Source organism: Vanacampus margaritifer, chromosome 7 (genome assembly GCF_051991255.1).
Source record: "Vanacampus margaritifer isolate UIUO_Vmar chromosome 7, RoL_Vmar_1.0, whole genome shotgun sequence".
In the NCBI taxonomy this organism is placed as follows: domain Eukaryota; kingdom Metazoa; phylum Chordata; class Actinopteri; order Syngnathiformes; family Syngnathidae; genus Vanacampus; species Vanacampus margaritifer.
The window spans coordinates 21,080,296-21,094,959 of record NC_135438.1 but is presented as its reverse complement, the minus strand read 5'-3'; the positions used below and the strand labels follow the sequence as shown (position 1 = coordinate 21,094,959).

At 39.7% G+C, this 14,664-nt stretch overlaps 2 protein-coding genes across 2 annotated transcripts; both read left to right on the top strand.

Annotated features, from left to right (window-relative positions):
• Positions 1–111: 111 nt before the first annotated feature.
• Positions 112–9,719, top strand: LOC144054621 (uncharacterized). The gene is made up of 7 exons (XM_077569770.1): positions 112–280; positions 737–843; positions 941–1,767; positions 3,369–3,467; positions 6,435–6,810; positions 6,955–8,655; positions 9,039–9,719. Exons 2-7 carry the CDS (start codon positions 741–743, stop codon positions 9,344–9,346), a joined length of 3,414 nt encoding a protein of 1,137 aa, XP_077425896.1. The 5' UTR covers positions 112–280; positions 737–740; the 3' UTR covers positions 9,347–9,719.
• Positions 9,720–9,887: 168 nt separating this feature from the next.
• Positions 9,888–13,871, top strand: timm10 (translocase of inner mitochondrial membrane 10 homolog (yeast)). The gene is made up of 2 exons (XM_077570954.1): positions 9,888–10,131; positions 12,780–13,871. The coding sequence occupies exons 1-2, from the start codon at positions 10,061–10,063 to the stop codon at positions 12,973–12,975; spliced, it is 267 nt and encodes an 88-aa protein (XP_077427080.1). The 5' UTR covers positions 9,888–10,060; the 3' UTR covers positions 12,976–13,871.
• Positions 13,872–14,664: the final 793 nt, after the last annotated feature.

Here is a 14,664-nt window from a genome sequence, read left to right as displayed (position 1 = left end):
TGTGAATACAGTACAGTAATTGATTCGTTTTGCAATTGTGGAAAAACACAGTAGTCCCTCAATTCCGGCAACCGTGTGCCTGTTGTATTCTACTATGACGTCATCGCTAATTGCCCGGCTGGCGACCCAACCTGTGGCGCCATTGGTCACTGTGGAAGCTTAACTCGGAAGCCTGCAACATAGATATTGAACATAAATTGTGTTATTTTCGAAACACGCACTGCATTTTGGCTTGACCTTCATTGTATGGGGAAAAAAAGCACGAGTGACTAACATTTTGGTAAGTCACGCTTTCGAATGCTAGCTGCTCTTAGCCTTGGGTTGGAATGGCATTCAACGGGTAGTTATCAGCGTTCATTTTAATTGGTAGACTTGTTCACGAAACTTTGGGCAAGTTATTAGCAAGAGGGTCTAAAGTTTTGCAAGATAGTATTGCAGTTTCATATCGAGGCAATACACGGCTAATTGTCACTTAGCTCGTTAGAAAAATTTAGGTGATACTGACAAGGTTCATTTATATTTCAATTTTTACACTAAGACCACGTGGCCCGACGATGGTCATTTTGATCGCTGCCGCCTGCTCAGAATGGAGGCCATATTGTTTTAATGTATCCATTTACACACGCGTATACAATTTTATTGCTTCAACATAAAAACAGGCCCAAATTAGGAAGTAGAAGATTGGGTGTGTGGGTACGTTATATTATATTTGCCATCAACCTCCCGATGCCAATAGAAACATGCAGCACTACCAGCTGAGGGGCCATGAGATGACGCTTCTTGGAGAGCTCCAGAGACAACAACACAGCACCCAGTTCTGTGATACACTTTTGCAAACTGAAGGTGAGTCCCAGAGGATAAACAAAAATTATCTTTCGAATAAACTATAATGTTGTAATCCTAAACTTGGGAATTGAGTGCTATCCATCTTTGTCCTAAGGTATCTCGGTGCCCACTCATAGTTGTGTTCTAGCGGCTCTTAGCCCTTACTTGTCTCAGAAGCTGTCAGCCACACCGTCTCCTCCATCTGGGCAAAAACGAAAGCTCCAGCTTCAGTCTTTGAAGGCCCACACCCTGTTGAAGCTGGTTGGTCTACTCTACTCAGGGGAGTTGGTGGTAAAGGGAAGCGTGGAAGAGAAGGATGTGATGGATGCAGTCCAGAAGTTTGGGATAACACCCCTCATAGAAAGACAGACAAGTGAGGCGACGAAGGAGGTGCAACCCCAGGAGAGTCAGGTTGGGAGTTGCAGTAAATGTTGCGCATTTAAAGTTGCAGGCAGAGAGAGTTCTAAATGCACGGTAATGAAAGATGCACAAGTGCAACATGAGATGTCAGGAAGGAACGATGGCCATCATTCATTGGAGAAGAGAAGTTGTGTATCCACAGGGACACAAACTCCATTAGAAAATCTAAACACTAAACCTGTAGCCCCAGACCACATCACAATTCAACCAAAGTCTAGCTCACACCAACCCTCTGCTTCTGTAACAAAGCCAATGTTAAATAGCGAAGCTTTCAACAATCACACCTGTAGTTCCAACAATGACACTTCCTTCTCTCAAAGACCTCAGCAAGAATGTTCTGATTCTACTGGCAGTACTAATGTGCTGACTCAAACAAAGGACAATAGCAAGACAAGCAGAGATAGAGTAAAGAAGATGTCAGAAGGTAAACATGTAACAGTGAGGATTCCTGCAATTGCCAAGGGAGCAAAGAAGAACATGGCAAAGATGAAACTGATGGAGTCGGCATCAGTTTCTGTTAAGGTAAATATAAATGTATAGCAAAACTTTGTAATACCTGTCTCATTGTTTTTGAAACACTATTCAGGTCCAAGTATGTTGTTTCTGAGTGACATTGATTACTTATCTACTTAATTGAGCTTACAGTTGTGCTTGAAAATGTACATACCCGCGGGGTGGTAAACTTATGAGTGAATTGTATGGTGAGAAAAATGCTTAGTGCTCATAAAATCCCAAATACTGTGGTGATTGTTTTGATGTTTTCAGAGATTGAAGTTGACATGAGTAGAAATGTGCATGTGAAATTGGTTGACGATTTATAGCATTTTTGTATCATTAAACAACGTTTAGCTTTTGTACATTTACAGTTGTACTCATGATTTTACTTTCAAGCGCAACTGGACATGTTAGGGATGCACGATAATATCGGTGGCCGATAATTATCTGAAATTATCGGACAATTTGACGTCATACAGATAAACTAGATAATAAGGAAATCCGCCGATAATATTGGACTTGCCACGTTGGTCCATCTGTTGTGGTAGTGTTGCTTATTTGTGATGTCATAATGCGCGTGACCTTATGTGATGCATCATGGTGACATGGCAGTCGCCAGTGTGGGCTTTCTTTACTGTGTCTCCCCAAAATGTTACCCTCACAGTTAGGGATGTGAATTGCCTAGTACCTGGCGATTCAATTCGTATCACGATTCATACGTCACGATTCAATTCAATACCGATTAATCACGATACAAATCTAGAAATTGATTATTGCGATTTAAAAAAAAAATTAAAATTTAGAAAATACTAACCCGTAAACGTGTACATGTACACTGTAAGATTTGTCCGAAAAATGATTTATTCATCTGAAACTTTAGGCTTATAACTGTGAGCAACTTTATTTAACAAACAATCTGTTGCAATCTGTTTCATGTTTGAACGGCATTGAAATAAAATATTATGGCTTAATGTTCCATTTATATAACATTCTTCCATGCTTAACGTGTGAACCCTAACCCTAAGTAAGACGTTTTGTTGAATATTCCCATTAAGAATTGATGTTTAAAAATCGATTCGACCGCATATTGAATCGATTCGAGAATTGCGTGCTATAATATCGCGATATATTGCAGAATCAATTTTTTTTTAAACACCCCTACTCGCAGTTCGTGACCGTTTGGTTGTCTTTGAAGTAGAGATATCAACAAAATTCAGCTTCATGGTGCTTTACACTATGTTTCAAAGTATTTGTAAGTTTGACTTATACTGTAGTAGCACTCGAAAGTATATTTGTGTTCAAGTTAATTTTGCAAACAATTATTGGCTTACTTATCGGTTATCGACATCGGCACTTTCTAAATTATTGGTTTATCGTATCGGTTGAAAATAGCATTATTGTGCATCCCTAGTTTTCTCTAAACTTGATATACTGTAACAGAAGAGGAACACATCAGGATACCAGGGTCACAAATGTGTGACTTTAAAAACATACACGCCATAATGGTACCCCATAATGACCGTCAAAACACAATCACACAAATGGCTTTTGTGTGGGGACTTCCTCACATATTTTTATCCTCATCTTGAGTCAGGATAAATAAAGCACTGGGATATTCTGCTTTGCAGGTCAAGTTGAGGAGGAGGAGGACACAAGAAAAATTATGGGAGGTTGTGACCATTCAGGACGAGGATGAGGCAGCGTTGGGGTTTGCTCCTTTATCTCAGGTATGTAAGAGAGACTCGCCTAGGTTACTTTCAGCCTCTGAATCTTTCATGAAAAGCATTGATTCTAATTCACAATAGTAGCTTTTATCCCTTAATATATGGATGTGATTATAGACTCACAATGGTAAGGACAGGTTCCTACCAGCCCCGATGCAAAAATAACCGTCCTGTACTGTATTTGTGGACAAAAACTACTGAAACAAAACTAGTAAACATCAACTAATTAACAATCTTCTTCAGCTTTAACTCTTATTTTGCTAATATGTGAAAGCAGAAAACCTGTCAGCTAGCACAAAAAATTTAGGCAATGTGGACTTTGCCAGCCTGGGGGGGAACTCAGTTTATTTCTCATGAGTCTTTATTGCCATTTTTAGAAGAAGCCTTGTTTGCTTGTTAAAAGGGATAGTTGACTTATCGAGTCATTTTCAACAGTAAAAAGTTAATATTTTGTCCAGAACTAATTTGATAACATCATTATTTTCCATGTACAATGAATACCTTTAAAAAGTATTTTTTCCACTTGCTGTTGACTGAAGATGATGTCACCTGTGCTGAAGAAATAGGTAACGACCAATCACGGTTGATCTGTTTTCTAGGTTGGTTTGGTCAGCAAACTGAGCCATGATTGGTCGTTACTTGTTTCCTTAGCACATGTGATGTCATCTTCAGTTGACAGCAAGTGGCAAAATTAGTTTTTGAAGGTATTAGTTGTACATAAAAAATAATGACGTTATTATGTTAACTATAGACAAAGACGGTGTCCAAATGTCCACCCTTATGGTCGAGTGGTGTCAAAGTCCGGTCCTCAAGGGCCTGTGTCCTGCATGTTTTAGATGTTTCCCCACATTCAACACAGCTGATTCATATTTAAGCTCATTAGCAAGCTCTGCAGGAGCCTGATAATTATCCTGATCATTGAATCAGGTGTGTTGGAGTAGAGAAACCTCGAAAACATGCAGGACTCAGGCCCCCGAGGACTGGATCTTGACACGTGTACCCTAACCCCTCATCCCTACATAGCCCCCCGCACTATATAGTGGCCTAATATGTCGTGCCCTTATTCTGTTTGGCAGTTCGGACAGCTAGCTCACTACTTGCTCCTTGTCGCATATCACGTGATCACCGTACACGTCATGACGCACTATTTATTGTGAATGAAAATGTTTTAAAACAGTATTTTAATTCCTTTGATGTGCATATTTTCAACTAAAACAAAGAAATTATTTCCGTTGTACACAGTAAATTCTGTAGGGTAAATTTGACTCGTAAATTTAGAGTGGGACCAAATAGACTCAGTTTTTTATTTTTATTTTTTTAATTTATTTATTTTTCTCTATTTTTTCTTTCTTATGGAGAGCTCAGTATTGTTCATTCGATTCGACATGTCATCATTGCTCTCCTTTTTTATTTTTTATTAAAAACATTTTTTTTTAATATATATATATATATATATATATATATATATATATATATATATATATATTTTGTATGTGGGTGAGTATGTGTGTGTGCGTGCGAGCGTGTGTGTATTCATCAGTTCACCTAAAGCCTATTAAAAAAAAATCCCATACTAATAATATAATATAATAATAAATTGCCAAATGCAGAAACATCAATGTAAGTTATCACAATGTGGTGGCTCTCGCTAACAGGCAGAATTAAGTAACCAGAATTAGGTTAAAAAATTCTATATACGTAGACCATGTTTCTATAAATTTTGATATTTGGTTTTTATTTGAGGCAGATATTTTTTCCATTAAAATGTGATTTATGAGGAGGTTAGACCATTGGTCGATATTCAGAGTCTGTTTATTTTTCCAGTTAACAAGAATTGTTTTTTTAGCGATAGTAAGGGCTGCAAGTGTAGATTTAAATTGTTTATGTGGTAAGTCAGTTGTTGTTAGGTCACCTAGCAAACACAAGTTTGGAGATAAAGGCAATAGACTCAGTCTTAGAGTAATAGTTACACTTGGAAGAGTGTAAAATAAATAACGGGGGGGGGGGGGGGGTAAATAAAAGTTACTGAAGGGTGGAGGAACGAACTCACGACATTGAGCTTGGGAGACAGCCGGTCTACTCCCTGAGCCACGCAGCTCCTGCTGTGTGTTAGTATATTACTCATGTCAGCTGTAATCTTTCTAACTCCAGGAGACCAAAAACGATATCTTTGGTCTCTTGGAGATAAGCAAACAGCAGGAGGGGGAATAGCTCAGGTGGTAGTGTTGCTAGTCTCCCAAGCTGAAGGTTGTGAGTCCGTTCCTCAACCCTTGAGAGTGACTTCTTTATTTTACTCTCTTCCTAGCGTAAATATTAATCTAAAACTGAGTCTATTTGGTCCTATTTAAATAGTCAAACTTACTCTACAGAATTTACTGTGTATATATATATATTTAATGCATCACTTTGATTCTCGCACTTGCGCTGTCGCTCACACCGTTTTTTTTTTTATAACCGCAATGCATTGTGATCTATATCAACCCGGTTGAGTGAACATCGATTAATCGGTAATTTTGAGTGGCCTACATTTTCGTTCCCTGGACATTCTGACACCCCTACAAAATGGCGTGCCTCCTCAGTAGGCCACTGTATAGGGAGTAGGGTGCCTATTCGGACACAGCCAAAATGTTATCTTCTTACTGTTGAAAATGGCTCAATGAGCATCCCATTAAAATGATCTTGTTCCCACAATCGGGTCTTCCTGTTAATTTTGTATTTCCTTATTTATTCCAACTGGTCCATCTGCTGGTTGCCATGAAGTGAAAGCATTTACAGTACATTGTTTCAATATGAAATCAATGTACTGCATTATGCAACATGAACTCACTGGAACTTGGAGGCGTACATTTCTCTGGGTCACAATTTGATTCAATTACCAACTATTGATGCATCTTGAAATGATCCATATTTTTTTCCTCAATAAGGCATTTCTGCATATATTTGTTTTTATTGATGATTATCTCTTTGTAGGAGTCCCACCAAACTGCAGCTCAGACACCACATGCCCACGTTACACAAACTGAACCCGGCAACTCCATTAAACTTCCGCCCCCTCCCAATACAACATCTGAACCTTTACTTCACTTCAACGATTGCACTGCTCCACACCAAAATGGAACGCTCCAATCGGCACTTGTTCAACAGCCTCTCGGCCTTGCAGAAGAATCTGATGAGCAGATAGAGAAGTTGTTGGAGGACATCATGATGGGTCTGAACATTCTGCCTGACTTGGGAGTTCCAGAGCGAGACACGGGGCAAAGTAAGACACTTTCAGTGGCCCCTTCACCTGAGCGTCAATATCACCAGAACATTGTGGAACAAAGTGCCCATAGAACAACATACAGAGGTATGTGGATGCATGCGTTTCCACTTTTTTTTACTTAACACGTAGGTATTTTTGTAGCCGCAAAAAAACATATCGGTCTATCAATATCAAATATCCAAAGATTGTTTTATTTTTTTTTAATCTTTGTTGTTTTTTTATCTACAGCTCAGAATCAGGTCAACCGTAAATGTGCACCACTTGTTGATCCTAGCGGTGCGAAAATCCCGCTGCAACCTCAGGATCGTCCATCTGTGAGATCAGCGGACCAAACAGGTCTCCTAAGCCACCGTCACCGACGCCATCCGCCATTCCAAGAGATGCAGTCCATGTCTTCGGGTTCACCACCTTGGTGGAACGATTTGCGGCTTCCTAGATGCCTCTCTCCTCTCTCTTCGCTAGGAATCGATGACCCAACCACTAGTAATCGTCAGTTGTCTCGCTTTGAAAGACCCTTGCTCACAGAACAGTCTGGATTACTAGTTTTCCCGCTTACTCATGGAGAAGATAAACGGCCACCTTTATTGAAGACACATAGGAACTGCTGGCCAATGCAATGCCTCAAACAGCTGGAGTATGGACCGCAGCAAACCCGGAACCGTGCACGACCTTGTATTAAAAACATGGCGTGTCCAACTGCTGCTGAAAGGAAGTGTTACCCCAAGAATGTAAAGCGAGCTTTTGTCCATAGAAAAGATGTTGCTATGGATGATACTGTAGCCCCTAAAAAAAGGAAAGTGCATGTTGATTATCCACAAGATGTCTCTGGTTCAACCTGTGACGGGATTGAAAGTAAAAAAAACTTGAGTATTTGCTCAGTTAGTTTGTCACAAAACAATGTCCTGTCAAAAGAACGACAAATGGCTACAAGTTCCCTAAAATCACGATCCGTTTGTTTAAGAAAACGGCATCAACAGTCAACCACAAACACGCATCAGAAAGAGAGAACCAGAACTACTGGACCTCCAAAACCGCCGACTGCATGCCAAAACCGCATCAAAACCAGGAGCTGTCTGAAAACAGCTCAAGTGCCACCAAGTGACACATGCACTCAAAATAACACGGATGCAAACTCTGAGGTCCAGAGACCTCCTGTTGCATCAAAACGAGCCCGTCTCATCAAGAAGAAACGCGAGAGACCAGCAACAAATACTGAAGCACTTCTTCCTACATGCCAAACCCGCACCAAAACCAGGAGCTGTCTGAAAACAGCTCAAGTGCCACCAAGTGACACGGATGCAAACTCTGAGGTCCAGAGACCTCCTGTTGCATCAAAACGAGCCTGTCTCATCAAGCAGAAACCTGGGACAACTTCAAAAACGATTGAAGCACTTTTTTCTCCAAACACTGCCTCTCCAGGCACATCGAGTGAAAATCAGAAGAGGATTGAAGAGGAATTGTTAGAGAAAGAGCTGGAAAAGAGCAATACCACAAAAGGGAACGGCCTAAAAATGAGGAAGAGAAGACGAAAGGAGATGGTTACACTGAAAAATGTTGAGAGCGCTGCAAAGGCTGACGATAACAAAGCGCCCAAACGGAGGGTTGCTTTCAGGGAATTTCAGACCTTTTTAAAAGGCCACAACTTTAAAAAGAAATCAAGCAAAAGTCAAGACGTTGCTAAAACGAAATTAGATGAAGACGTTGACATTATTCAGCTTCAGGAAGAATGCCCTGTAAATGTTAACGTTTCGGATGATCAAATTCTCAACGGATCCACAGTTGAGAAAGATGGATTACAACAAGGATCAGGGAGCTCTTCTAAAAAGGAGTCCGCTTTCTTCAGAGACGAGCAGCCTTCAGTGGACGTCGTCCAACAATCATTTGCTCAACATACTGAGATGGACCAAACACAGAAGAACCACGTACAAGGTATTGCTACACAACATGTTTTTGGTGTTGTACATTCACTTGTGTTCAATGATTTCAGTTGTGAAAGTCAAGGTGGTGATGAAAAGTAGTACAAAGGAATTTGTATCTACAGACCCCAATTCCAAAGAATTTGGGGCGTTGTTAAACCATAAAAAACAAAAACAAACCTGGAATACAGTGATTAGCAAATCCCTTTCCACATATATTCAATTAAATACACCACAAGAACAAGATATGTAATAAAGGTGTTAAAATTGACAATTGATCAAATTGACTATTCTTTTTTTTAGAATTAATTAATCACTAAAAGCCACTGTTGAACTCTGTTTTATACAGAAGTCATCAGTAAAGAAATTGACTGCTTGTTCATCTTCGAATTGCAGGAAAGAAGTTTGTTGTGATGTCACCTAAAAATTACAACCCAGGTTGCTCTCTTAGTGACAGCCAGCCATGCCGGCAAAATCAAATGACTGTGGAGTCCAATGTGAACCCACAAATCAGTCCACACCTGTCTGCTGCCACTGAGCCACCAATGAGCCCAGAAAGCGGCCATGAAGAGTTCATCGAAGTAGACGTTATGCTCTCCTCCCCAGAAAGAATGCCCGTCGCCACGCAATATCAGTACATGCTCGTCCACTCTGATACGACTCCAAGCGAAGATGAAGGAGAAATTGATGTGACAGGAGAATGAGACAAACTGACGTTTGTATGTGCGCATGCATATTTTTCTTTTGTTGTATGATAACTCATGGTCATTCCCAATGTTCTCTGTTTTTTTTGGGCTTTCACTTCTATTTCATGCCTATGCCAGATGCCTAACTGGGTGACCACCTTTTATATCTTTCCTGTTGGTTTTCTTTCTCAGTGTTTTGTTTGTGTAAGATGGCAACACAAGAATCTCACATTTTTCTAGTTGCAGAGCCATTTACTTTTACATTTGCAAAAACAAGTTATGTTTCTTTTTGTGTTGTATATGTGTTTAAATTGTTTTCGTTTTGTTTGAAGTGATTGGTTATAATCAAATCATTTTTGCATACAATACTGTATATAAAAAAGTTTTGGAAGCCTGTGTTTTCTAAATTCACCGTTAATATATTTTGTTAATAACAATGTGGATTTAAACGTTTCCTTGAGTGTTTTATGGGGGATGGTGAAGGGGTCAGGGTGTATTTCCGGAGTAAAAGTACATATGCAGCACAGTAGAGGGCGCGCTGTCCCTCCTCATCATGATTGAATGTAACTTTATTGACACCGGAAGTGGTGACGGAAATCGTTTGCACGTGTATATTTCGGAGTTGAAGGTTACGCAGACTCACCGGCACGGAATTTGCCACTGTTAGAGGGAGCAGGTCATCACGACTGTTTGTTTTCGTTCAGAAACACTGCACTACACTGCGACACGGTCATGGATCCCATGAAGGCGCAGCAACTGGCGGCGGAGCTGGAGGTGGAGATGATGGCTGATATGTACAACCGGTAAAGTTGAAATACGCTAACGTGAGCGTGCTAGCTGCTGCAGTGGCACCCACTGATCATTCATACTGTTCTCTTGCTTGGCATTGACGTGAACAAATATGAAATTAAGCTGTTGTTGCGGCAACTGGGCGGAATCACTTCAAATTCAAGTGCTAAACAGTGCTACTACTCTCGAAGGTCTCCGCATTTGCAGCTTTTATTCACGTTAAGGAAAACTTACTGCTCAATATTAGCATTTTCAAGCATTTACAGTAGACAAATAGGTCCAGGGTAAGAACCGTTCAGACGCATGTCTGTCAAATGTTGCATTTTCCTAGTAAAAGACCAGTCTGACCTGGATCTACGTAAATATGTCACTTTGACTGCACTGTACAAGGTGCCCTGCATTTACGGCGATGTCAAACTACAACGCCGACAAAATCCGAAAGTGTACACAAGAGGGATAGTGCAGTAATGATCATTAATCTAACGTATCATTAAATCCATTCATTCGTTAATTTTCCGAAATGACAGTAAATCGTTGTATTTAAAACAAAGTGGATATTTTTCCGTGATCGTCAATTTACTGCCTAGCGCTATTTGTGTGGCGCCACCTTCAGTTTAATCTCTGGGATAAACACGATTTGTCTGTTAGTCTTCTCATTGGACGTGAAGGGATTTACTACGTCACTTGTACAATATGACGTAGTCGCTCAGACACCCACGGATAAGTCTCGTGCACGCCTCTTTAGCGAATTAGATTTGGAGTAGTAGCGTTTTGCAAACATCTTTATACCAATTTCCAGGTTAGTGATTTATTAGCATACCGTTTGATTAGTTTATTTAGCATAGCTTGTCATAGTATAGAAATGATTTAGACCGTAGTTTTCACTGCTGCTGTCTATCACATCCAGACCACGCCCAACCCTCTCCCCATTCGCAAGCCCAACATCCTGCAGGCAACACTCCGTTTGAGCGCCATTTTCAACTATTAGTGAGGGGTGGACGGTGGAGCAAAAGAATGGTTTCCAGTGGAGTTACACTTTAAGGCGGTCACCCTGAATGTATGAGGTCATGGGATGGGTTCGAACCCCCCCCCCCTTTTAACTACAATTTCTTGACAACAGTCTATATGCTCTATGGGTTAGGCTAGTCATGCCGATAGCAGCCCCTCTTCGGTGGTGAAACAAAATGGAAACTTTGTGAAAAGACACCGAAGGGGGGTGAAGCGAGTTAGGAACCACATCCAGTGCATGACTTCTTCCGGCAATTGACCAATCAGAGCCGTTTATGGCAAACAAGCGCTAGCAAGAGATTTGCCGGTCATGGCAAAATATCCACTTTCCACTACCTATGTAAAACTTATGTAGGCCATGGATATTAAATAATCAAATAAATAAAAATCTTCCTTCTGCTGTATGGTAACATACGTCAATACAGCTGAACAAACTAATTCATTGCACACCATACCGACAATAACTGCAAAATAGAAATATTAAAATATTAGTTGTATATAGAAATTAAACTTTTTTTATTATAATTAATTTGGTGTAAGCAAGACAAATTTGTAAAAAAACAAACAAACATCATTCTGTAGATTTTACTTATATTTTACTAAGTCATCACCCACCATTATGCTGCCTAAACTGCATAATACTTGGCTTGTAAATGCTCACAGAGGCAATCTAATCTGGCGCACTTCATGAATCCTCACTACACATGCGCACCGCTTATGCATGTCCCTGATTATAAATAACATAGTAAATAGACAATGCATTTTTTATTGTTAAAATTGTGCATAGTGTTCATACTATTTTAAAAACATTTTAAGGTCATCTGATCTGGCCCATCTGTCTGTTTATAAAACGGATGTGGCTCTTTGATCACAAGTGTGCCAAGCCCAGTCCTAGACTGGATTTTAGCACGCAGTCACATCAACTCAAATTATTTTCTGAGTTTTCAAATCAATTAAGTAGGCTTTACACAATCATCATAAATTTGGAAGGGCCCGATCAGTGAATTAAAACCAATCACCAATCCCGTCACTAGGTGGAGCAATATGTCAAATTACTTATTTATTTACTGTATGCTTTCTAAACCTGTTGAACAAAAAAATACAGTAGTCTAGTTGGAACCTTTTCAAAATAATGATGATGATGACAATTTAGAAAAGGCCATGGATTTAACATTGAGTATGTTTCATGCATTCCAGTTATTAACATACATTTTGGACCTCACAGAATATATAGACACAGGGATATAAGAACCTGAGCATTATAAACTTGCAAAGCAGAGTTTGATATTGACTACTTAGTGATATTTAATTATGTATTTCTTTAAATTTTGTACTTTTAGTCCTGAAAAAACTTACCAAAGTAAACAGCAACCAAAAGCACCAAACTGTCATCATTTTAAAACCTTTAACTTAAGTGTTGGAAATAACGTCTTCATATTCTTAACGTAACACAAATTTTAAAAGAATAATGACATTAAAATATATATATTTTTAATTAATACAACAACCAAATCTTAACTGTAATGACAAATATCTAATGCAAAGATAATTTGAGTTGCTGATGTACTTGGCATATATTGTCACAAAATGATCAAAATTAAACACAGCTTGAAAGTTGAAACAATAATATCTCAAATGGATTTTTCCTTTCTAGAATGACCAACGCCTGCCACCGAAAGTGCGTGCCCCCACATTACAAAGAAGCGGAGTTGAGCAAGGGTGAGTCGGTGTGCCTGGACCGCTGCGTGGCCAAATACCTGGACCTCCACGAGAGGCTGGGACGCAAGCTTACAGAGCTCTCGGTCCAAGATGAGGACATGATGAGGAAAGCAGCCGTCGGCAGCGGATAGCAACAGCGAGAGCGGGATAATATGCTGAAGACTTATACACACACAAAAGGCAACTGAAAGGAAGTGTTTTATTTGTGTTGTGTTTGTGGGTAAATGCATCAGAATTTAAGTTAATCTGGGTCCAACTGTTGGCTGCATTCGGGGTTTAATGAAAGGTTCTGAGCTCTTTGTACATCCGCGTGGTGAGGATACCTTGTCTTAACAGCCTCTCTGGATGTGGACTAACATTCAACCAGGCTTGGTCCTTCAGAGTGGAGTCCTGGGATATGTTTGTATTTTTATTTTATGTTTTTACTCTGACTCAGTCATGCATAGATTTGTTAATGCAGTTTATCACAAATAACTGTTTCTCTTTCGTTCACGACTTACTGTGCTTTGTTGACCCGCTCGCAGATACAAGTTAATCATTTGTCAACGTGCACCACAGCCAATAGCAATCCGGACCCTTTGTGCAGCATTATGAGAAGTTGACAACCATTTTTTCTTTATTGGCTCACCTTGCTTTCTCTGGCACCAACTCAGCAAGGAACCTCATCTGACTTCTGGAACCTTTGCTGGAATCTTCCATCAGGTGTCTGCTGTCAAGCCAGCCTGTTATCAGTTGTTGGCCAACTCCAGCTTCTCCTCTACCGCTAATAGTGAAGACTTTGCGTATAATTGACACCCTTTGAAATGCATTGGATTTTTTTAATAAAACCAAAAGATTCTTTAAAAAAATGCTGAGTGTTTTCCATGAAAAATCAGGGGTAAAACAAACAAAAATGTTGGGGGGGGGGGAAATGGGTGAATCTGTGGGTGCCGTACTGAGAGTATGCGGGTTCACTATATAAATGTATGATGCTATTACTTCATTTGACCTCAACTTATTAAAGTACATTTATTAAATTACAAAATGAGTCACATGTGATTTATGATTATTCCAACATGTGAAATGTGTGTCTTAAATGATGTGGAAAGTGAATTGCATTTTCTTTTGTTGTTTTCTGTTGTGTTATGTGTAATTATATTAACATAACCCTGATATATTCTTTTGACCTGATGAGGAAAATATTTATTATTATTATTATTATATTTTTTTTTTATTGCAAATTTAGTCTAAAGCTTTGGTGTTCGAATGGCACAAGCTTTAACCTGTGCTTGGTAGATGAACTGTTTGTCTAAAAAGACCCTTAAACGCACGCACACATACTTGTACTTATTTGTGAGGACATCCATAGACATAATGCATTTCCTAGCCCCTTCACCTAACCCCAACCATCACAAATGATTGCCTACTCCCATTCCTTACCCTAACCTCAACCGTAACCCAATTCAAACCTAAACTCTAAAACCAAGTCTTGACCCTCAAAAAGAGGTCTTGAGTTGTGAGGACCGGCCAAAATGTCCTCACTTCACAAAAATGTCCACAATCTGATGGTTAAAGGCGCATTTTGGTCCTCACAATGTAGTATGTACAAACACACACACACACACACAAACACGTTTAAACACGGAGTTATTTATGTAAGTCTGCTACCCTCAGGTATTGGTCCATAGTGATCATTCTTGCGCCGATTGTGCTGTAAGTGGACCGTGTGTGTGTGTTGCCGTTCAGTCTGTCAGCCTTCCTACAGCATATCAGCGGGGCTGCAATGTTTTTCTGTTAACGTGAACAAAGCAATATGATCATTTATTTCATACATGATGAGC